The following is a 21726-nucleotide window of genomic DNA, read 5'->3' as shown; positions in this document are numbered from 1 at the left end:
AAAAATAAATAAATAAACTTAAGAAAAAAAATTTACACAAGAGTGACGCACGCTCATTGTAAAAATGCAAACAGTGCCAAAGGTGGAGGTAAATACTGTAGGGGAGGCCAAACTTTACCCATTTTAGGTTTTCAGCTGGGGCTCTTCATGGAAAAGACCAATTAAGAAGAGAAAAACAGGGGCGCCTGGGTGGCTCAGTTGTTAAGCGTCTGCCTTCGGCTCAGGTCATGATCTCGGGGCCCTGGGATTGAGCCCCATGTCGGGCTCCCTGCTCCGCGAGAAGCCTGCTTCTCCCTCTCCCAATCCCCCTGCTTGTGTTCCCTCTCTCTCTGTGTCTTTCTGGCAAATAAATAAAAATCTTAAAAAAAAAAAAAAGAGAAAAACAGTTTATTAATGCATGTAGCACACATCATGTGGGAGAAACCTCAATGAAAAGTAACTCAAAGCAGCAGTTAGAACTCTGGCTTGTATAGCAGCTTCAACAAAGAACAATAAATCTGTAGAGAAATGACAGGACAAAGAAAACTGGTTTTGGGCTTCCAGGGATGGCAAGTTGTTGGGGGGAGGGGGCTGTGTAAATAACAGGAAGCAAACCAACTGAGTAGGTTTGTTGGCTGGTTCCTCTGGAGCATGTCTGGGCTGATAAGAATCTGTCTCCAGAAAAGGAGAATTTATACTTTGCCTTTAGGCAAAATGTGGGGGAAGGGTAGAGAGAGCTTTTTTCTGCATTTGCTAGTTCTTAATTACCTTCAACTCAAAATAATTTTTATGTCACACAGGCATATTCTGGGGTGACATTCTGGTCTCTTTTAATACTAAAACAATCAGCTGGAAAAGTTGAAGGTCATTGCCTCTGGGGAGGGGCAGATGGGGGAGCATGGACAAGGAACTATGTTTTTTCATCCAAGCCTTGTAAAACTACCTGTATTTGACTCTTTATACTATATGCAATATTAACTTTGATTTTAAGAATATTAAAACAAATAAATGGTGGGCAGTTCTTCAGTCTTGTGGGCTCCTGGTCTTAGTGTGGGAAGAACATCTGTGGTTCAGAAGACCTAATTTCTTATTTTGTTTCTGCTGCTGACTGGCTCAAGACCTCTTTGGGCCTCAGTTTCCCCTGGAAAAGTGGAGAGACTGGACCTGGCTGCTATCCCTAAGAATCCCCTGAAGACTTTGTTAAAGAGGCCCAGGTCCTACTCCTGGGTGATCTGATTTAGAAAGTCCAACTTGGCAGTCCCAGGGATCTATTTTGTTTTTATAAGCAGCTCTCTGAGGATTTTAAAAAATCTGTTGTTGTTTTTTAATTGCTTTTGTTGTTGTTGATCTCCTTCACCCATTTCTCCTAACTACTAATCTGTTCTCTGTTCTCTTTTATCTATCAGCTTGGGTTTTTGTGTTTTTGTTTTTGTTTTTCAGATTCCACATATAAGAGAAATCATATGGTATGTTTTTCTCTGTCGGACTTATTTCACTTAGCATAACACCCTTGAGGTCCATCCATGTTGTCTCAGATGGCAAGATTTCATTCCTTTTATGGCTGGGTAATATTCTATTGTGTATATATACCACAGTTTCTTTATCGATTCATCCATCTGTGGACATTTAGGTTGTTTCCATGTCTTGGCTATTGTAAATAATGCTGCAGTGAACATGGGGTGCATCTATCGTTTTGAGTTAGTGTTTTTGTTTTCTTTGAATAAACACCCGGAAGTGGAATTGCTAGCTCATATGGTAGGTCTATTTTTAATTTTTTGAGGACCCTCCCTACTGTTTTCCACAGTGGCTGCACCAGTTTACATTCCCACCAACACTGGACAAGGTTTCCTTTTCTCCACATCCTCGCCAACACTTGTTATCTCTTGTCTTTTTGATGATAGTCATTCTAACAGGTGTGAGGTGATAGCTCCTTGTGGTTTTGATTTGCATTTCCCTGATAATTAATGCTCTTGAGCATATTCTCATATACATGTTGGCTATCTATATGTCTTCTTTGGAAAAATATCTATTTGGGGCACCTGGGTGGCTCAGTTGGTTAAGCCTTTGACTTCAGCTCAGGTCATGATCTTGGGGTCCTGGGATGGAGCCCTGTGTAGGGGCTTCCAGCTTGGTGGGGAGTCTGCTTGTCCCTCTCCTTCTGCCCCTCCCCCCACTTGTGTGAGCTCACACTTCTCTCTCTCTCAAATAAATAAAATCTTTAAAAAAAGAAAGAAAAGAAAAACTGTCTATTCAGATCTGCCCATTTTTATTTTTATTTATTTTTTGCTGTTGGGTTACATGAGTTCTTTATATATTTCGGATATTAGCCCCTTATCACATATATGATTCACAAATATTTCTCCCATTCAGTAGTTGCCTTTTCATTTTGTTGATGGTTTCTTTTGCTATGCAGAACCTTTTTATTTTCCACTTGTTTTTTGTTTTTGTTTTTTTGCTTTTGTTGCTTTTGCTTTTGGTGTCAGATTCAAAAAATCATCGCCAAAACCTATGTCAAGGAGCCCACCACCTATGTTGTCTTCTAGGAGGTTTAGGGTTTCAGGTCTTCCATTCTAGTCTTTATTCTAGTCTTCCATTCTAGTCTTTAATCCGTTTTCAGTTAATGTTTTTGTATGCTGTAAGATGGCAGTCGAGTTTCATTCTTCTGCATGTGGTGTCCCATTTTCCTAACACCATTTATTGAAGAGACTGTCCTTTCCCCATTGTATATTCTTGGCTCCTTTGTTGTAAATTAATTGACCATATATGCATGGGTTTATTTCTGCGCTCTCTCTTCTATTCCATTGATCTGTGTGTCTGTTTTTATGCCAGTGTGTGCATGAGCAGGGAGTGGGGAGGAGGGATAGAAGGAGAAGCCAGCCTCCTCATGGAGCAGGGAGCCCAATGTGGGACTCAATCCCAGGACCCTGGGATCATGACCTGAGCCAAAGGCAGATGCTTAACCTACTGAGCCACCCAGGTGCCCCATCCTCTGGGGATTCTTCTTCAATATATTGGGCCTACAGCCAGTGTGTGTGGCCCTTAGGGCCAGCAGATCTAGGCCTCCTGCTCTGACAACCTGTCAGTCTTTCCTGGGACTGGAAACCAGTTTGGGACCAGAATTGTCTCCAGTCACTGCAGGCTTGCCCTCTGGAGGACCCCAGAGATTGAGGGGACCAGCTGAGGGAGCTGCCCATGACTCAGGCAAGCAGAGGCCAGAACCAAGACTCCAGTGCCCTTGCCCTTCCCAGCTGGCCCTGTGCAAAGACCTAGAGCAATTGCCACAGAATCAAGACCTCTCAACCTTCTCCATCCAGCGAGCAGGACTGGACCTGGAGCTGAGGCCTGTAGAAAACCAAAATCTTCCATGTTTTTCATGGTTTCCAACCAGACACCTTGTTTGAATGTGCAGTGAGGACTTCTGCAGGCCTATCCAGGCCTAAACAGCAAGTTTGGGACCAGAACCTGGGACTCCTAGGTCTGTCCAGCCGCTGGGTGCTTTCCACTAAGCCTCGATGCCTGCCAACTTGAAATCACATAAAAAATATGCTTTGGCCCTAAAATGGCTTTGAATAACTTGCAGGCAATGCAAAACTATTTGAGAACATTGGCAAGATGGCATAAAGTTGGTCAAAAATAAAACTGCACTTGAAAAAGAATAAAATTCAAGTTCAATTTCTAAAAAGCAGTGTTTAATCCAAAGCTCTGTGTGCTTTGATTAAGGTAGTCTGGCCTTGGTCTGCCACTTGATTAAGTCCCCTTGATTAGAGGCGACCAGTTGGTAGGCCCCTCACTCACCTTGCAGGCTCCTCCCATTCTTCTCCCACCAGCACCTAACTTCCCATTCCTAGGAAACTATTGCTTGATTTAAAATGGGGCATCAATGGGCACGTTGTAAATTTAAACTATTTTTAGGAGATAGAACAGTGTGGTAGTTAAAGGCCTGGGCTCTGAAGTTAGATCTGAGCTAAAACTATAGCCTTATCATTAACTAGTTGTGTGACCTGTGTGTGTATGTGTGTGTGTGTGACCTTTTGAAAGTCACATATCCTCTCCGTGCCTCAGTTCCTTATCTATAACATACAGATACTGAAACTTCCCAAATGGGATGACTGAATGAGCTAGAACACAGGATGTTTGTGGCATGGTATCTAGTAGCTATTTACTTATTTATATAGATTTATACCCTGTCTTGGTTCTATAAACACTGCTACCTTTCCTCTGATCATCCTCTCATCCCCCTCATCGTTGTTAAGGTTAACAAATCTCTAGCATTTATAATCGAACTCAGAAAACCCGGGAGAATTTCCCCCTTCCTCCCCACCTTCCCGCCCCTGTGACTCAGCCTCTCTGGTCAGCAGGGTTTAAGGAAGCCAGAGCAGAGGATTCTGGGAGTATCCTAAGAGAAGGACAATCCTTACAGCTAATACTAAGGGTCAGGTGACTGTATTGGTGGCCCCCCTGAAAGAGCAGCAATGACACACTTAGCTACCTGAAGGCAGGGTCTAAACAAGATGGCCCTCGGAGAGGAGGCCAGGAGGATGGTGGAGCCAGGGCACCAGGAGGCAGACAAGGCCTGGCCCAAGGATGCAGAAGGAAGCAGGTTCTGCCCTGGTTCTTGCTGTCATTTCTTTCCCCTATACTCTGTGTCTCCTCTACTGTGTCTCTACCATGTTCCTTCAGAGGCTCAGTGCCAATAGACTGAAGGCCTCCTGAATCTGATGGGAGTGGGGTGTCGGGGTGGTGTCTCATAAACTATTTCAGGCTGAAATCTCAAGTTCTTTGCTCCCATTCCTGGGGGATGTGCACAATGCCCTCTAGCTGGCTGACCCTCTGCCTCTTTCTTATAAGGACCTTTTGCGATTGCATCAGACCCACCTGGCTAATCCAGGATAATCTCCCATCTAAAAATCCTTAACTTAATCACATGTGCAAAGTCCTTTTTACCATGTAAGGTAACATAATTCCAAGGATTAGGACATGGATGTCTTCAGGGGACCATTATTCAATGTACCACAGAGGGGCAATGCGTAACCCAAAATAATACGTGACTAATGGTGGAATTTCAAGCAGTCACTTTAGGAGTTTTGATGTGTTTTGCCTTACTCTTTATACAAGGGACATTTCTATTTTGGAACAGAATGGCCACGGAGCAGGCCTTACCCAGAGGTCAGGGTCTCAGGCAAGGCTGGGAGCTCACCGGGCTCAGGCTGACAGCTGGCTCCACGCCCCTCCCCCTCTCCCGCCTCTGGTAGGAGCCTCTGGGGCTCTTGCTTCAAGAGTCAGCCTTCGGCAGCTGACAACATTCTCCTGGCACCAGGAACAGCGCCAGCTGAGGGGCTGCCAGAGCCAACTCTCAGCCCTGACCCTTCCGCTCGTGGGGGGGTGGGGGGGTGGGCGGTGGTGGTACCCTCAGGTGACGGTTGGCCTCCAAGGATCAAGTGGAGAAGTCGGGAGCTTCCCCTGCCCGGGCCCTCCTCCTCTCTTAGCCCCCTTCCCTCCACACTTCCTCCCAGGCCCCTCTCCCCACGCTGACCTCTAGCTGCCCTGTCCTCCTGTCTTATCTGGTGATTAGACAATTCCTTTGTTGGCCCCAGCAGGGAACACTTTTTGCCTGTTAAAAGAGGATTTAGGGAGCCGGCAAGGCTTAACTCATGAAGAGTGGTTCTTGAATGATGGGGTTAGAGGCCCAGTAAAAGCTGGCAAACGGAAGGGGGTGACCCTCCCAGCTCTTCATTTGACCATCAACTCAGGGCTCTTGTAAGACTCTCGCTGCAAGGAACATTTGGGGCTTTAGGGAGCTCTGGAAATGAGCTAATGCGGGATGGGGAGGCTTCCAGAGCCCCCCCACCCCCACCCCGGCATGGGACCTCCTTGTCCACACCTCTCCTCACTCTCCATCCTAACGGCCAGGGCTTTGTTACTAGACTCTCCCAGAAACTCTCGCACACACACACACCCACTGTCCCCAGGGGGGGAGTGAAACCCCCTCCGTAGGCATTACGTGGAGTGTCTGTGGGATGTGTATGTCTGCATGCTGGGGACAAGGGTGATCCTGAGTAGGGCAAGACCTGATCACTCGGTTCTACTTGACAGAACCACCAGATCCTTGGAGAAGTGTCTCCCATGCATTTAGCCCTGTGCTAGTCTCTGAGAAGATACAGCCCCTACTTCTAGGTGCTACACCCAGTTGATAAGCTAAAACTACCACCAAAGAACCATTCACTTACTAACTCTTCCACCCACAAACCTTTCTTGCGTACTAGGTGGGTGCCAGGCCCTGCAGGACCCGCGAGTCAGGGAAGGTGGCAAGAATGAGAAATGGCCTGTCCTGGGGCAGGAGGGTGACCATGCTAAACCGGCCAGTGCAGGTCAGCACGGCAGCTGGCTGAGTGCGGGTCACGCCTGTGCTGGTGACAATGGCAGTTTCAGAAGGCAGAAGGACAGACGGGCTTTGCACCAGTGAGGGCCTCTGGAGGTCTCCCCCGCGGAACTGGGTCCCAGCCAGTACCCCTGCTGTCTTGGCTCCCAACCCAGCAGTGGGGCGCTCACCCCCAACCCAGCCTCTTCCTCTCCTGGCTGGTGGCCCTGCCTCCTGCCCATTCTCTTCCTGAACCTGTCCTTATAAGGCCACCCGCTTAGGAGACGTGTGTGTTCTGTGTCCTCTGGGAAGTTGCCCACGCGGCGTCATCTGCTGTTTTACTGCTCAAGATCTTTAACCTATGATTTTATTTATTTATTTATTTATTATTTATTTATTTATTTATTGTCATTAAAAGAATGTTTTAAAGCTTTGCAGAGACATTAACTGGGTGTTGGGTGAAGGCAGAAGGATGGAAGCCAGGTGGCCCTGGACCCAGGACAGACTAGCCCCAGGGCATGGCTTAATCCCAGACTCTGAGTACCCCCAGCAGCCAAACAATCCCATGAGCCTCAGCAGGCCCTGTGCCGAGCACAAGGAAGAGAAGGGAGACGGGAGCTGCCCCAGGACGACTGGTGCTGGGGCAGCGTGGGCAGCCTCTAGGCGGAGGGGAGACCCCAGGCTGTAGGAGCATGAGCCTGGCTGAGGGGTCTGGGAGGGGGCACAACTGAGCTGGATCTGGCGGGGCCGGGGGGATAGGGTGGGGTTCTTTCCATGGAGAAGTGAAGGAGGGACATTCTAGGCAAGTCGCCCAGGCACGGGACAACCTGGGCCGGCGGGGAATGGGGAACCCCTCAGTGTGCCTGGATGGTTGTGGCTGGGCCTGGAGGAGTTTGGTCAGCTGGAGAGCAGCCCTGAACACAGTGGACCCCGCAAGGATGCTGGGAGGGAGACCACAGTGGTCGCTCCAGTGTTCTGGACGGCCGCCTACTCCATTCCCTTGCACCTACTCCATTCTAAGGCCACAAGGCCATCCCCCCATTTTTCTTAAGTGACACCCAGTGAACTTGGAAGACTTTCCTCCCCCAGCTGTGGGCCATCTGTTGTCAGTCAAGATGCCCGGTCCTCCCCTGAGCTGAGGAGGCACGCAGGCGGAGTCTGCGGTGTGACCTTGGAAGCTTGAGCAACCCCGCTCGGGCTGCAGCTCCAGAGGGCCGGCCGTAAGCAGTTCCTGCTGCTGGCGGCCCCTCGCTGCTGCTTGGCTCCTATCCTTCCTCAGCGAGGTGCTCTGGCCTTCCTGGGGAGCCTGGGGCCACCCCAAGTCCTCCCGAAAGAGTCCTGTCCTCCTGAACTTGGCTGAGGGTGTGCTCTTGCTGGCGGCCACAGCACCCTGATGGATGCAACGAGAGAACCTGAGGAAAGGCAGCCACCAAACGGGGCAGAGAGTGTCCCATCGCTCTGGGAACCTGGGCAAAGGTCTAAGACTGTGAAGTGGGAGGATGGTGCTCACAGAGGGAGCTTATCTCCATCAGGGGGCTTACCCTGTGGTCCTCTAACTGCCGAAGGGGCTACCTCCTTCGTTTCTCTGTGAGAAAGTGGGCACCAGCGCTGAACCTGGCTTGTCTCTCTGAGCCCGATGCCTGGCACAGCCGGTGGTTAGAGAATGTGCTCCAAAGCGTTTGCTGAATGAAGAGGGAGGGAGGAAGGAAAGGAGAGAAACCCATAAAAGTTAGCCCATCTAGGGGTGGCCCCTGCTGAAAGGTAACTGGCTTCCACGGAGGTTTCACCGAATTGCCAGGTGAAGTACTCATCAGACAGTATTGAGGGAAGCTCTGGGTACTTGGGAGAACACCATCAGCGTAGCGACTGCAAGGGACGAAAGCAACCAGTGCCCATCCCTTAGTGCCCTGCCTCTCAGAACCTGGAGGGACCACATGCGGGCCCTGGTGCTGCTGGGAGGGTCCCGGTGCTAGTCTGTACAAGGCCCCTAGTCCCCCAGGAAGGGACAGAGGTCCAAGTTGGTTCATGACCCCTTGATGTGCTCTTTTGGGGAGCACGTGGCCCCTTTTAGATGGCAGCAGAGCTGAGCAGAGACAAACAGAGACAACCACAGGCCAGAAGCAGTGACCACGCTCTCTGTGGTGGACCAGGCTGTGCTCTGAGGAGAGGAGTGGGTGCCACAGGTCAAGGAAGCCACCACCCCCGTCTCTGTCCATCCCAACCCCAGGCTAGGTGGGGACAGGTGACCAAGGAGATGGCCTATCAGCAGTCCAGGACTATTTTCTGGGTTCAAGCTAAGTCACGGTTTCTGAAGCTAAGTGTGTGGACTTCCCCAGGGGTTCAGGGCCTCGAGTTATAGGTGCTGGGGCCAAGGATCATCGGGCTGACACGTTTCAGTATGTGCTAAGAGGACTCACTTGCCTGCCCCTCCACCTTCGCTGGCCTATGTCCCTAAGATGGTGCAGGGTCAAAGGGTTCTATCCCAGAAACAATGGTGGCAGAGATGCAGCACAGTGTGGTGAAAAGAGGATTCTAGAGATGTGGGCTTTAGCTCAGGGTGGTGTGCAGCATTGCCGTGTGTCTCCAGGCAAGTTACTGGCCTTCCCTCCCCAGAACTTCCCTTTCCCCCTGTAAAAGGAGGGGCTGCACGAAATGTTTATACCCTGGTCCAAGACTCGGCAGCCCCACGAAAGGCCTCCTTTACCTTTTGTTAGTTGCTGAGTCACCAGCGAGGGGGGCTCCTCCTTTTCACACTTCCCACTCCAGCTGGGGCTGAATCATGAGGGTTGCAGAGGACACCGCGGGGATGAGTCCTGAGGGACCCCTCCACAGGGGTCCCACATTCCATGCCCATGATCAGGGGCTCAGAGGAGGCCTGTCTGCTGATATCTGTTGTCTCCCACCAGCACAGTTAATGTGCCACTGTTCCTGGCAAATGACAGCAACTGAAGCAAAGCAATTAGTGTGAAAAAGAGGCCCAGCTGCTTGGGGCCAAAGGAAAATAAACAGACGGCCCTGTGCGTATTCCACCGCCAAGAGGAGTGATTCTTCATAGGGTGATTAGCACTTCCAACTCCAGTCTCCTCCCCTCTACTGGAGGCAGAGAAGTGACCTATGAGCTGCTGTTGTTCTCAGATCCTACTCTTCCCTGGAAGTACTATGGACCCCCAGAGCTCATCACCTCCCCCTGAAAGTCTTCCCTGATCACCTGCCCAGCCCCACCCCCTGCCCGAAATGATACCCCTCTCCTCTGAAATCTGACAGCCTCAATGAATTTTTCCTCTGATAGATCATTCATTCATTCATTCTTTTGACATCACTGAGCACCATTCATTATTAAATAATTAAGCCTCAGGACACCTGGGTGGCTCAGTCGGTTAAGCATCTGCCTTAGGCTCAGGTCATGATCCCAGGGTCCTGGGATGGAGCCCCACCTCACTGGGTTCCCTGATCAGCGGGGAGGGAGGCTGCTTCTCCCTCTGCCTGCCGCTGCACCCTGCTTGTGCTCTCTCTCTGTGTCAAGTAAGTAAAATCTTTTTAAAAAATAAATAATTCAGCCCCTACTATGTTCCAGTCACTGTTCTGGGTCCTGGTAAACAGACAAAAATTTCTGCCTTTGTGAAGCTCAAGTTTTAGTGGAAGAAATAGACACTAAAGAAGGATAGCATGGTAGATGATGCTAGATGCTATGGAGGAAAATAAGAGAGTAGGAACTGCAAAGAAGGGGAAGGTAGATTTTAAGGGGGATGGGGGTCAGGAAAGTCCTCAGAATGAAAGTGACATCTGAGCAAAGGCCTGTAGGAGGTGGGCAGTCAGCCAGGGGGCTAAGTGAGGGAGGTGTGCCTGGCACACCTGGTCCTGAGATTGGAGTGTGCTTGGTGTGTTTGAAGAACAGCAATGAGGCCAGGGGGAGAGTGGTAAGAGATGAACTGAGGGAGGGGATCTTGAAAGGACTTGGGCTTTCACTCGAGTGAAATGAGGAACCACCAAGGCTCTGAATGGAGAAGCAATGAGGACTGGCTGGCATTTCGTTAGGATGGCTCTGGCTGCCGCACGAGCAGACTAAAGGGAAGCAAACAGGGAAGCAGGCCCTGGGTGGAGTGTGGGAAGTTCTGGCTTCTCCTTCTGCCTCTGTCAGGCAGGCTATATAACAACAGGATAATTTCCAGGGATAGGAAAGCTTGGGGCGCAAGGCTTCCAGAGTCAGGGTCAAGGAGAAATTGTGTGGAGGACTGGAGAGAGCTCCAGAGAGCTGGGCTGCAGGGCCGCCATGGAGGCTCAGGAAAATGTTCCTTGCTGCGTTGGGCTGGGACGGAGAGGTTTTTAAACCCTGCCTTCTGGGCTTAGTAACCCCTAAGTGTCTCTGTATATTTGCCCCCCTCCGCCCCCGCCTCGTACCTGGTTTGGCCTCCCAAACTGCACCTTCCACTCAGTGGTCAAGTCTAGGTGCCAGAGTATGAGAGGCTGAGAATCCCAAGTCCTGGTTCCAGGTCCTTGCTCTTCCACTTGACTGGCTATGTGACTTTGGGTGACTCGTTTCAGCTTTCTGCTGGTTTCCTCACCTGCAAACAGACATGGTGACCACCCTTGCTGAGGATGGTGGGCTGTGGGAGGAACCACGGAGCCTGACCTCGGAGGCCAGAGAAGGTAGGCTGTATTTTGAAAACCTCCCCTACACTTCGTGAGAGGGAGGAAAGTGTGTGAAAGTGCAAACCCTCCTCAGGGCCTTCATAAGTCATTAGCACCCTCAGGAAGCTGGCCATTAGAATCCCAGCTAGATCCTAAGTCAAGAGAACCCAGGACAACTAATTTTCCTATCACAGGGGGAGTGAAAGGGCTGGGTTTAGGGGAACAGGTGAACCCCAAGAAGAGGTGGTGCAGAGAGAAGAGTAACAGGGAGGGGAGTGTTAAGGAGACTGGCAGAAACACCCTGTCCATCTCCGAATGTTAGCGAAGCAGGGAGGCAACCCCAGAAAACAAGCATGTGGCCCTGGGTTCAAGGCTGGGGCTCTGCTACTTCCTACTTGTGCCTCTTCCCATCACGTGACCTTTGGGAGTTTGGGTTTTTTTAATCTTCAAGGGTAGGGGTTTTGCCAGGCTGCCTACCACTTAAAATTCTTACAGAGCTTAAGTAAGTCAACTGTGGGAAAACACATTGTGAATAGTGTTATTATTATGCACAAAAGACATCTCAGCCAAGGTTGCTCTGGACCAGGGAATATCACCACCGCAGCAGCCAGTGGGCCCGTCTGGGCAGCTCCACACCGCCAGCTGCAAAAGCTGACATGCACAAAGCTCTGTGGGTTATGAGAACAGATGAGCTGATGAATTTCAAATTGCAAATCTCAGGGTTGAGCACTAGGCAGGAGGAGTGAGCAAGGAAGAGAGTGCTCTGAACTGTTAAGAAAAATTATCCAGGGGCGCCTGTGTGGCTCAGTCGTTAAGCGTCTGCCTTCGGCTCGGGTCGTGATCCCAGGACTCTGGGATTGAGTCCCGCATCAGGCTCCCTGGTAGGGGGGAGCCTGCTTCTCCCTCTCCCACCCCCCCCTGCTTGTGTTCCCTCTCTCGCTGTGTCTCTGTCAAATAAATAAATAAAATCTTTTTAAAAAAAAAAAAATTATCCATAACTTGGGCATAGGCGGAAGAACTGCCTGTCTTTTCAGTATCATTGTGGGGCAAGGTTGAACAGCTAAGAGTTATTTAATTCTCTCTGGAAAAATTAAATACCTATTTTACAATTTACTATTGACTCGAGTCCTGACTTTGTGAAGCCACATGCTCACTCGTAGCTGCGTGTATAAATAGGTATGTGCATGGATGTGAAGATGCAAAGGTCGTCCAGTACAGAACCACAAAAGTTATGTTGTTGTTTTTTTTTTTTAAGATTTTATTTATTTATTTGAGAGAGAGAGAATGAGAGACAGAGAGCAGGAGAGGGAGGAGGGTCAGAGGGAGAAGCAGACTCCCTGCCGAGCAGGGAGCCCGATGCGGGACTCGATCCCGGGACTCCAGGATCATGACCTGAGCCGAAGGCAGTCGCTTAACCAACTGAGCCACCCAGGCGCCCAAAAGTTATGGTTTTATTGTCCTGTAAATTAACCAGCTTCACCTCTTATCTTAGCAAACTTATTTCAGTAGGTCTTTTCCAACTAAAGACACAAATCTGTCTCTCAAACGTTCCTCTGAACCAGCTTTCCATTCTTCTGGTTCCTTTGTTAACGAGTTAAATAAACCTTTGACATGTGATAACAATTACACTTTGACGGAATCAAAAAGTGGGGGACTCTGTTGTGCTTTGGCATGGGGATGGTGGCTTTGGGCACGTCGGTTGGCCTCTGGGCCTCGCGTATCTCACGTGTCTGCCATGCAGAGAAGGTACCAAACTACCAGGAGTGAGGTAGGGCTGGAGCGGGAAGACGGATGTGAAAGTACTTTGCACATTATTCACAGGATGCCAAAGTCAGGATTTCTTGCTGTGACTCAGGCTACTCCAGGGCTAGCAGATGCTGGGTTTCTGAGGGCAGCAGTCTGCAGGGCTTGGGACATAGGTCAGGGCAAAAGAGAGCTAGGGGCAGCCCTGACACTAGGCTCCACGCTGATGCTGCATCCTGTACTTCTGACGAGGCTAGGATTTCCCACGGGCCTCAGGTCTTGGAGGATGGAAACCATCTGGGACACTCAGGGCATGGAGAAGCTGAAGGACTAGGGTAGGCATGTGACCAGAAATCAGGATGGAGTATTCTAAAGGAGGGACAAGAGTCCTCCTCTTATACCAGGTCCCTAAGTAGGACAGCCTCTACGGCCTGGCTTGTTTCAGGACCTCATCATTTGATTCTGTAGGTGGGGAAGCGCCCAGGTCAGTTGATAACACAGCAGGATCTCTGCCCTGGCTATCTGCACACGTGCACAGTTTCACACATATGCAGAACGATGTCAGCCAGGGGTCCAACGAGCAATGCAGATGCCAAGGTCAGGAACGGCCAACCCTGCACAGAGGAGGTGGGTAGAGCCAATAGAGGGGCGGGGGGAGAAGAAAGGCATTCCATGCCCAGAGAATGGCAGGAGCAGAGGCTTGGAGGAGAGCATTAACCTGCAGAATGAGGAGGAGGAGGCAGTTAGACCTGGCCAGGACTGGGCTCCTGCCTCCAGTGACCTAAAATCATGGAAGTTAATAATCCACCACCCACAGGGTGATGGCCAAAAAGGGAGTGGGCAAGGGCTTGCAACTGAGTTCTCCCCTGCTGGTCCGCATCCTGTGAGGGGGTGTGGGGAGCCCTTTCTCTCTCACAGGAGTCATTCCAGATTCAGCTCAGTTATTGTCTCTACAAGCCATGCCAGCCCCCCCGCCCCGCCCAAATGCCTCCCCAGAGCTGTTCTGCCTTAAAGGCTGGGCTTGCAGAGCCTCTTCCCATCTGTTCCAGCTTTTCCCCATCTCCTCTTCTGAGCTCTGTCTCCACCATCTGAACCTCCCCTGCAGCAGCTAATTATCCTGCCTGTCTTCTTCATACACCCAGTATACTATCTATCCTCCTTCCTGGAGTTACGTATTTTTCCTCTCCCTATTTTCCCTTTGCTCTGATTTCTTCAATACTGTTTTATTCCATTGTGAGTTTTTTGTTTTGCATGTTGCCTTTAGCCCTCAGTGGATCAAGACAAGCGTGCGTAAACCTTTGTCTTGGGCTAGACTCTAGGCTTTCTGGACCCCTCTAGCAACTACAGCTACATTAGACCTAGCACTGTACTGGGCACACAGTAGGTGCCTAATTCTTGCCAAATGGCAGTTGGATTAACATCACTTAACTCACTCCTAGCCATGCTGTTATTGGCCCATTCACACACAAGCCTGGATTATTGAAATCCTACCCCCGACACATTCCACTGGCATTGTGACCCACCACCTCTCAGCAGAGCCCAAGTAATTTGAGGGTTCAGACCCCAGCCTCGTTGTTACTCTCTGAATTTCTTGGACTGATCACCACAAGGCCCAAGACCTGCGTGTCTCAACCAGGGAGACAGAAGTTCCATGCAGCTCCGAAGGCCAGCCTTATAGACCCAGCCAGGGCTCAGCGAAGACTCCGGGATATCCCCTCCTAAAGGCCAGCCCAGGATCACAGTTCTGGTGTCGCTGAGGCCACAGGCCCCGGGGCGCCGGGAGGCAGCCTAAGGAGGAAGGTCTGCAAGGAGCCGGGCCGTGGGAAGCCGGCCTTCTCCCTGAGCAGCCTCCAGGTGCCACCCTCGATGGCATAGAGCAGCGTAAACATGCGGTTGACCGTATAGACTGTGTCGCCGCGCACCACCGCCGTGAAGAGCGCTCCCTTGCTGTTGACAAACTGGCCAGGCAGTGCCGTCCACTGGCCCGTGGCCAGGTTCAGGCAGTCGATGGCGCAGTGCAGGAAGTCGTCTTTAGGTCCGTTGCGCACCACGTAGAGACTGTCGCGGTGGGCCACCATGCAGTGGCCGTAGCTCTGCGGACGCCGCAGCTCGGCCACCGGCAGCCACGCGTCCGCCCGCGCAGCGTACTCCACCACAGCCGTGGTGTCGGCCGGCCGCCACAGACACACGAAGAGGCGGCCACGCGCCTGGGCGCAAGGCACGCCGGCGGCCGGCTGCGGCAGGTCAGCCACGAAGCTCCAGCAGCCCGCGGCCGGGTCGTAGCGCTCCACAGAGCTCATGGGCGTCCTCTGGAACTCGCCGCCGATGGCATAGAGGCGGCCATCGAAGCCGGCCAGCGCCGTGTCGTAGCGCGGCTGGTGCGGGCTGGGGAATTGGCGCCACGTGCCGCCGGCCGGGTCGTAGCAGAAGCCCAGCTCCACCACCTCCTTGCTGGCGCCCCGCACGCCGCCCACGATGTACAGCTTGTTGCCCAGCGTGGCCACGCCCGCCAGCAGCGTGCTGGCCTCCAGGGGCAGCGCGGCCAGCGTGCGCCACGCGTCCTCCTCCTCGTCCAGGTAGCACACCGTGCGCGACGCGTCCTCCAGGAAGCCGGGCGCCGGCGTGTGCGTGCTCACGGCCACGTAGCTGCTGGGCTGCAGCGCCGCCACGTAGGCGCGGGCCTCGGGCAGCGCCAGCTCGGCCGCCAGCTCGCGCCCGCCGTCGCGGATGAGGAGCGCGGCGCTGCGGAACACGTCGTGCAGGCCGAAGGCCGCGGCCGCGTCGCACAGCAGCGCGCAGTTGTCCGACGTGAGGCTGTGCTCCAGGAAGCGCGCCAGCGCGGGCGCCTGCAGGAAGGCGGCGCACTCCACGGCCTGCAGCAGCTCTTCGTCGGCCGCCAGCGCCGGCCGCTCGCCGCGCAGCACCTGCAGCGTGGTGTGGAAGCCGCCAGCGCTGAGCGCGCCCAGGCGCACCTCGGCCGCGCGCGTCTCTCGCATGCCGGAGCGGAAGAGACCGCGGAAGAAGCCGCAGTGCTCCACCAGCAGGGCCCGGTCCGCCTGGAAGAGCTGGCCGCCCACCCACACCTGCACCGGGGGGACCTCTGGGGCCCGTGGCATGGCGAGCCGGAAGGGCGGGGGCCGCCGCGGGGGGCCTGGATTCAGCGGCCACCGCCTCTGGGGCTCCCCCGGAACGGAAAAAACTTCCAGGGGGATATAAATATCTCCCTGGCTAAAGATAGTACGGCCCATGTGACGTGGTGGCCGGCAGGCTGGATGGCTGTGAGCCCGCGGGCGTCGGGAGACCTGCAGGGTCACTCGCTTCCGATGGGAAATAGTAACAATAGTGACTACATACGTATTGAGTACCTATTGCATGCGGGGCACTGTGAGCGCTGCTTACAAAGATTCCACCATTTAACCTGCACGAAAGCGGCTCTATGTTCTTGTACAAGTGCCCTAACTCTGACCTTGTTTCCTCAGAATGTGACCAATAATAACACCTCTCTCATGGTATTGGGACAATAGCCATAAAGTGTTTGAATTGAGGCTCAGAGAAATTGCATGACTTGTGCAAGGTCATTCAGTTGGGAAGAAGCAAGGACAGGATTCATACCTACCCACCCCATTGATTGGTGGGGGGGCCGAGGTACTTGGGCACTAGAGGGAGAGGTAGAGCAAGATAGAGTGGACCAGGCTGACGTCTGGAGCAGGTTCTAAAGATTGATTTTATGTATGTATGTATGTATGTATGTATGATGTATGTTTTTAAGGGAGAAAGAGAGTGCACGCGAGCGCTTGGGAATGGCAGCTCAAGCAGACTGGCTCTGAGGTCGGAGGAGACCAAAGCGGGACTCAATGTCATGACCCTGAGATCATGACCTGCAGGAGCCAGAATCAAGAGTCCGCGTTTTAACCAACTGAGCCACCCAGGCGCCCCATGGAACAGGTTCTAATTTAGCTTGAACCTGTGACCCTGACTCTGAGCTAGTTCAATCTCCTTTTCAGCCTTGATTTCCTTCTCTGTAGAAATGGGAGGGTAGCAGGTGAGCGTCCAATAAACCTCTCAATGTGGAAGTACTCCTTGACTTGGTTTGGGAATAGGAAGCTGATGTCTACTCCCCACTCATCCATCCATTGCTGTTTTCTGGACCTTGGGAAAAGGTAAGTGGGGCTGCTGAGGGGATCATATGTCTGTAGATGGGAAGGGGAAGGGCTTCTTGAAATAATAGTTAACACTGAACTTGCACTGTGTGTCAGACACTTTTGTAAGCACTTTGACTCCTACAGTCCTTGCAATAATCCTATGAATAGATACTATCATTTTGCTTCATTTACTACATAGTTACCCATGTATTGCTTACAGAAACTATGAGTTTCTAGTTCATGGATGCAGAGACTGAGGAAGGCACCAAGAGTTTAGTCACACGCCCAAAGTCCCATGGCCAGAGAGCGGCAGAGCCCGGACTGGCTTGCAGCCAGTCTGACTATAGAGCATGTGGCCCTAACCAGCGTGCTCTGCTGCCTGTCTGTGCTACAAACGCTGGGTATTCAGCTCTTGCCAGGAGGTCACAGCTGGAAGGAACTTCAGGCTCATATGGTTTAACCCCTTCATGTACAGTGGAGGACCAAAAAGGGAATTGCTCAGGGTCATGTAGCATGGGGCAGACAGCCCCAGGCCTCCTGCTGCCCACCCCAGGACATTTTCCCTACTGCAAAGAACTTTCCTGGGTGACCAGCTAAGACCTTTGGTTTCCAAAATGTCAGGTGGAAGAGAGCTTAGTGATTATTTTCTCCTGCCACCTTATTGTACAGGCGGGGAAACTGAGGCCCAGACCCGTGTAGGATGGTATCTGCCATTCAGGACATGTTCAACTACAGGCTTTCTTCAGGAGGATGCAGTGGCTTCCAATGACAGAGCCAGAGTTGGGAGGGGGCAGGAGAACTTCTCTCACCCCTAGGACACACACACATGCACAGATCCTCGCATATGAATCTGCAGACCCAACACAAATGTGCCTCTTCTGCCAGGAACTCCCACCCAGTTCACTCCATCAAAGCAGGGCTGGGATATGGGGACCACTTGCATGAGCCTGCGAAGCCAAAGGCCTGGAGGAGGCAGCTAGAAATATCCGGGACACTCTGCCCCAGGGACTAGACAGGAAGAGTAGGAGGAGATAGAGGGGGTGGGCAGGAGTCCTCACAAATACTATCCCAGGCCCTCTGCCAGACTCTCTCCTTCCCTGAGGCCAGACATTGGCCGAAAGCATGACAGTCCCTGTCTTGGAGGTCAGTGGACTCTGTGGTGCCCAGTCCTGATTCTGTCCTTGCTGGTGGCCCCAGGCATAGGGAGAAAGTGTCTGACTGTTCCCATTTCACAGGTGAGGAAAAGGAGGCCCACAGAGGGCATGGACTTTTCCCTGTTATGAACAAAGATGTGGGACTGGATTGAACCATGTCTGCTGCCCAGCCCAGTACTAGCCTTTTCTTAGGGCAGGGAAACAGCTGCCTCCTGGCAGGCCCAAGCCAAGGAACAGGGTTGGGGAGGGGCTGACCCCCAGGGGAACAGTTTCCTCCCAAATGGTCTGTTCCAGGCACCTGGTAACTGGCAGAGAACAACAGACAGAACCACTGCCTGGCCCTCTCCTGAGAGGAGTGGAAGGAGAGCAACTCTTCCCAGCTAAAGCTGGCTCCCAGTGCCAATTTTCACAAGTCCAGCACTGGCTTCAGTGGGTTGGGACACTGTGCACACCCTCAGCTCCAACCCCTCAGCAGCCAGGCACTGGGGAGGGGGCCACCCAAGGTGGGGGTTCGTGGTTCTAAGGCTGGGATGAGGACCAGCCCTTTGGCCCTGCTCCCAAGGCCCCAGTGGGGTGTCGTCTGCAGCTGGTGAGAGTTTCCTCTGCCCAGACAGTGAGCGTCCCTCTGGGACTTGGAGAGAACAAGGAACTATCCTGGCTGTGGGCAGCCCATGGAGTTCCCAGGCTCTGCCCGACCTCACACCAACCTCCCTCTCTCCACTTTGCGCCCCCATACCTTGCGAGGTTCAGGGTGGGAGCAAGGAAAGTGGGACTGTGTCTGTGTCAGACTCTGAGCCTCTCTAGAGCTCATACCCAGCTTTGTTCGTCTCTCTATCCACAGTGATTGGCACACAGTAAGGGGTCTGTTAAGTGGACTCCTGGGCTCTAACCTAAGTGGGAGTCCCCAGTGTGATGGAGGAGACACAAGCCCTGTCCCAAAAGAGCCTGCAGTCTGATAAAGGAGACATAGCCCCGAGATGCCCCGAGCCTGATGGTGGACCCCTGGCCTTGCCACCCATGACAGTGTTTCTGCACACAGCATAGTGAGGAGCTTGCCTGGGCCCAAGGAAGAGCACTGGACTAGGAGTCAGGATTCCTGCTGGGCTCTAATGCTGGTACTACCACTGACTTGCAAAAGCTACCCAACCTCTCCAGACCTCAGTTCTTCATCTGTAAAGTGGAGCTTGCAGCTGACTCTTAAGGTTCTGTTCAGCTCTGAAACCTGAATTTGTCACTGAACAGCCACAGAAGTGTTTGTCATATTGTGCCTCCAGGGAATGCAGTGACATCATCACAAAGGGCTCCCAAAAGCTTAGCTTTATGTGGAAGTGGCTCTGGGGGGGGCGGGGTGGCAAGGGTAGGATCTGGCATCTGAAAATCTTCACAGGCCCCTACCTGTTTAGACCTGTACACACCCCACTCATCGACTTCAGACACATCTTTTGAACATCTCCTCGTTCACTGCTGGGCCAGGTGCCACATCCTCTTCATTTTGATTACCTCAGAGCCCCTTATAAGAGCCTTGAAGATTGGGGGTAGGGGATAAGGAGGGTTGGCCTACTTGCCCTTGCAGAATGACCTCTCTGTTGACCTTCAGTGTCCAAACTACTGGTTGCTAAACAATTGTGGCTTCTTGGTAGATGGGTGAGAAGTATGCGCTGTTCACGTCCAGGGGGAACGGAGGTGAGAAGTATGCGCTGTTCACGTCCAGGGGGAGCGGAGGTGAGAAGTATGCGCTGTTCACGTCCGGGGGGAGTGGAGGTGAGAAGTATGCGCTGTTCACGTCCAGGGGGAGTGGAGGAAACTATCTTTTGCTTTTTTGGGCCATGGACCAAACTCCGGGTGGGACACTTTCATATCTTCTCTTCTAACCCTTAATATTATCCCTATTCTAAAGATGAGGAACTGAGGCCCAGAAGAGCAAAGTAGCTTATTCCGTGGTCTGACAATAAGTAGCTGTTTCCAAAGGTCTTTCGGGTCCACAACGGGCACTTCCGGGTGGACAGGCAGCCCAGATGAGGAGACTGAGGATGGGGAAAGGGACTGGTTGCAGTTGTGAGGTTGGCACTGTTTTCCTCCCAAGCCTCATAGGAGGGGCAGACTTTGGACACTTAGCCGTCAAGGCTGAGGGCCTGAGTAACCAGCTGGCAACTAGTTTGAATCTCTGACCTAGACGAGAGTTATGGGTCACATCATCCCTCCCTGCAAGTCATGATGGAGTTTCCTTACAACACCTCCTTGAAGTGGTCACCCCCTTGGTTGCCTTCAGTGTTGGGAGGCTCACTTCCTCTAAAACAGTCCCTTGTAACTAGGGACAGCTCAGATGGTTCACACCAAGCTCAAATCTACCTCCTTGCAGTGCCCATCTACTGGTTGGTCTGAGTTTTAAAGTTTTAAAGCCTCACACAAGCAGGGCCATAACAGAGCCCAAGTTTATACCCAGTTGGGCCTACGGAGCTCCACAGTTTACCCTCTCTCCAGGAATTCTCTGATGAGATTGGTCCTCTCCCGATAAACCCCATTCAGAACCAGTCTGTCCTCACAAGACTGGGGCCAGCCCACGAAGGTGGCTGGAACTTGACTCCCACTTTTTTCCCACCTACAACTCAAAGGAAAACCCTTGGGCATTAGCTCTGTGAGTGATTCTGGCCTGAGGGTGTAATCTAAACAAATTTTTCCCAACACTTTACAGTCTTAACACAGCTGGTTTAGCATTATCTCCTACAAATACAATTAGGCTGAGTCAGTATTCACGTCCTATCCCGGAAAATAATTTTCCTTCCAGGTTGAGAAGTTAGTATCATCAGGCTCTGACCCCCAGACTCTCTGCCTGTTGATCTGGCTTTCCATGGTTTCTTTTTTTTTTTTTTTTAATTTATTTATTTGAGAGAGAGAATGAGATAGAGAGAGAATGAGAGGGGGGAGGGTCAGAGGGAGAAGCAGACTCCCTGCTGAGCAGGGAGCCCGATGTGGGACTCGATCCTGGGACTCCAGGATCGTGACCTGAGCCGAAGGCAGTCGCTTAACCAACTGAGCCACCCAGGCGCCCTCCATGGTTTCTTTTTCACATGGGTGGGTAGATTAACTGGGGCAAGGAGGGGGAGTTGGAGGGGTGTTGGAGGGAGAAGGGCTGCAGTGAGAGGTCTCTGAGACTCCATGCCCTACCCCACTCTAGCCTTGGAGTATATTTCAAAAGAGAGGCTCCACTGGGTTCTAGAAAGTACTCAGACCTGATGCTATCACTCTCTCTTAGGCCTGACTCACATCATGGAATGTTGGATTTATTTCCCCCTTCCTTTAGTGCTATAGATGGGGACACCAATGCTCAAAGAAGTGAGGTGACTCGCCCAGGGTGACCTTGTGAAAGAGCTGGGACTAGATCCTAAGTGTCCACATTTCCCACATGGGCCCTTTGCTCTGTGTCCATCATGACCAGATTTACCCTGGGTGGCAAAAGAAATGACAGGTGACCCCTCCCAGGCTCATCCACCAATCCTAGAATCATTATAGGCAAGAGAGAATGCCAGGGTTTAGAATAAAATGCCCCATTTACACACTAGGCGCCAAACACATGCAACTCATTAGCTCCCATCAGGGAGAAAACCGTAATCCAAGATGGGTTAAGTTTCTTGAAGCTGGACCCATACTGAACATGAAATGTTGGTTAAGACTCCTTCCCAGGAGCCAGGGTTCTGCCTTGGGGGTTGCAATGATGCCTGAG

The 21726-nt window shown here is 52.0% G+C and overlaps 1 protein-coding gene across 1 annotated transcript; it reads right to left on the bottom strand.

Moving 5' to 3' along the window:
• Positions 1-14445: 14445 nt before the first annotated feature.
• Positions 14446-15825, bottom strand: KBTBD13 (kelch repeat and BTB domain containing 13). Its single transcript, XM_021694048.1, has one exon. It carries the CDS (start codon positions 15823-15825, stop codon positions 14446-14448), a length of 1380 nt encoding a protein of 459 aa, XP_021549723.1.
• Positions 15826-21726: the final 5901 nt, after the last annotated feature.

The sequence above is a fragment of the Neomonachus schauinslandi genome, chromosome 9 (genome assembly GCF_002201575.2).
Source record: "Neomonachus schauinslandi chromosome 9, ASM220157v2, whole genome shotgun sequence".
NCBI classification, from domain to species: domain Eukaryota; kingdom Metazoa; phylum Chordata; class Mammalia; order Carnivora; family Phocidae; genus Neomonachus; species Neomonachus schauinslandi.
Note: the sequence above shows the minus strand (reverse complement) of the source record. Positions and strands in the feature narration are given on the sequence as shown.

Excerpts from the sequence above, each read along its gene's own strand:
- KBTBD13 (XM_021694048.1), bottom strand. The coding sequence starts at position 15,825 with ATGCCACGGGCCCCAGAGGTCCCCCCGGTGCAGGTGTGGGTGGGCGGC.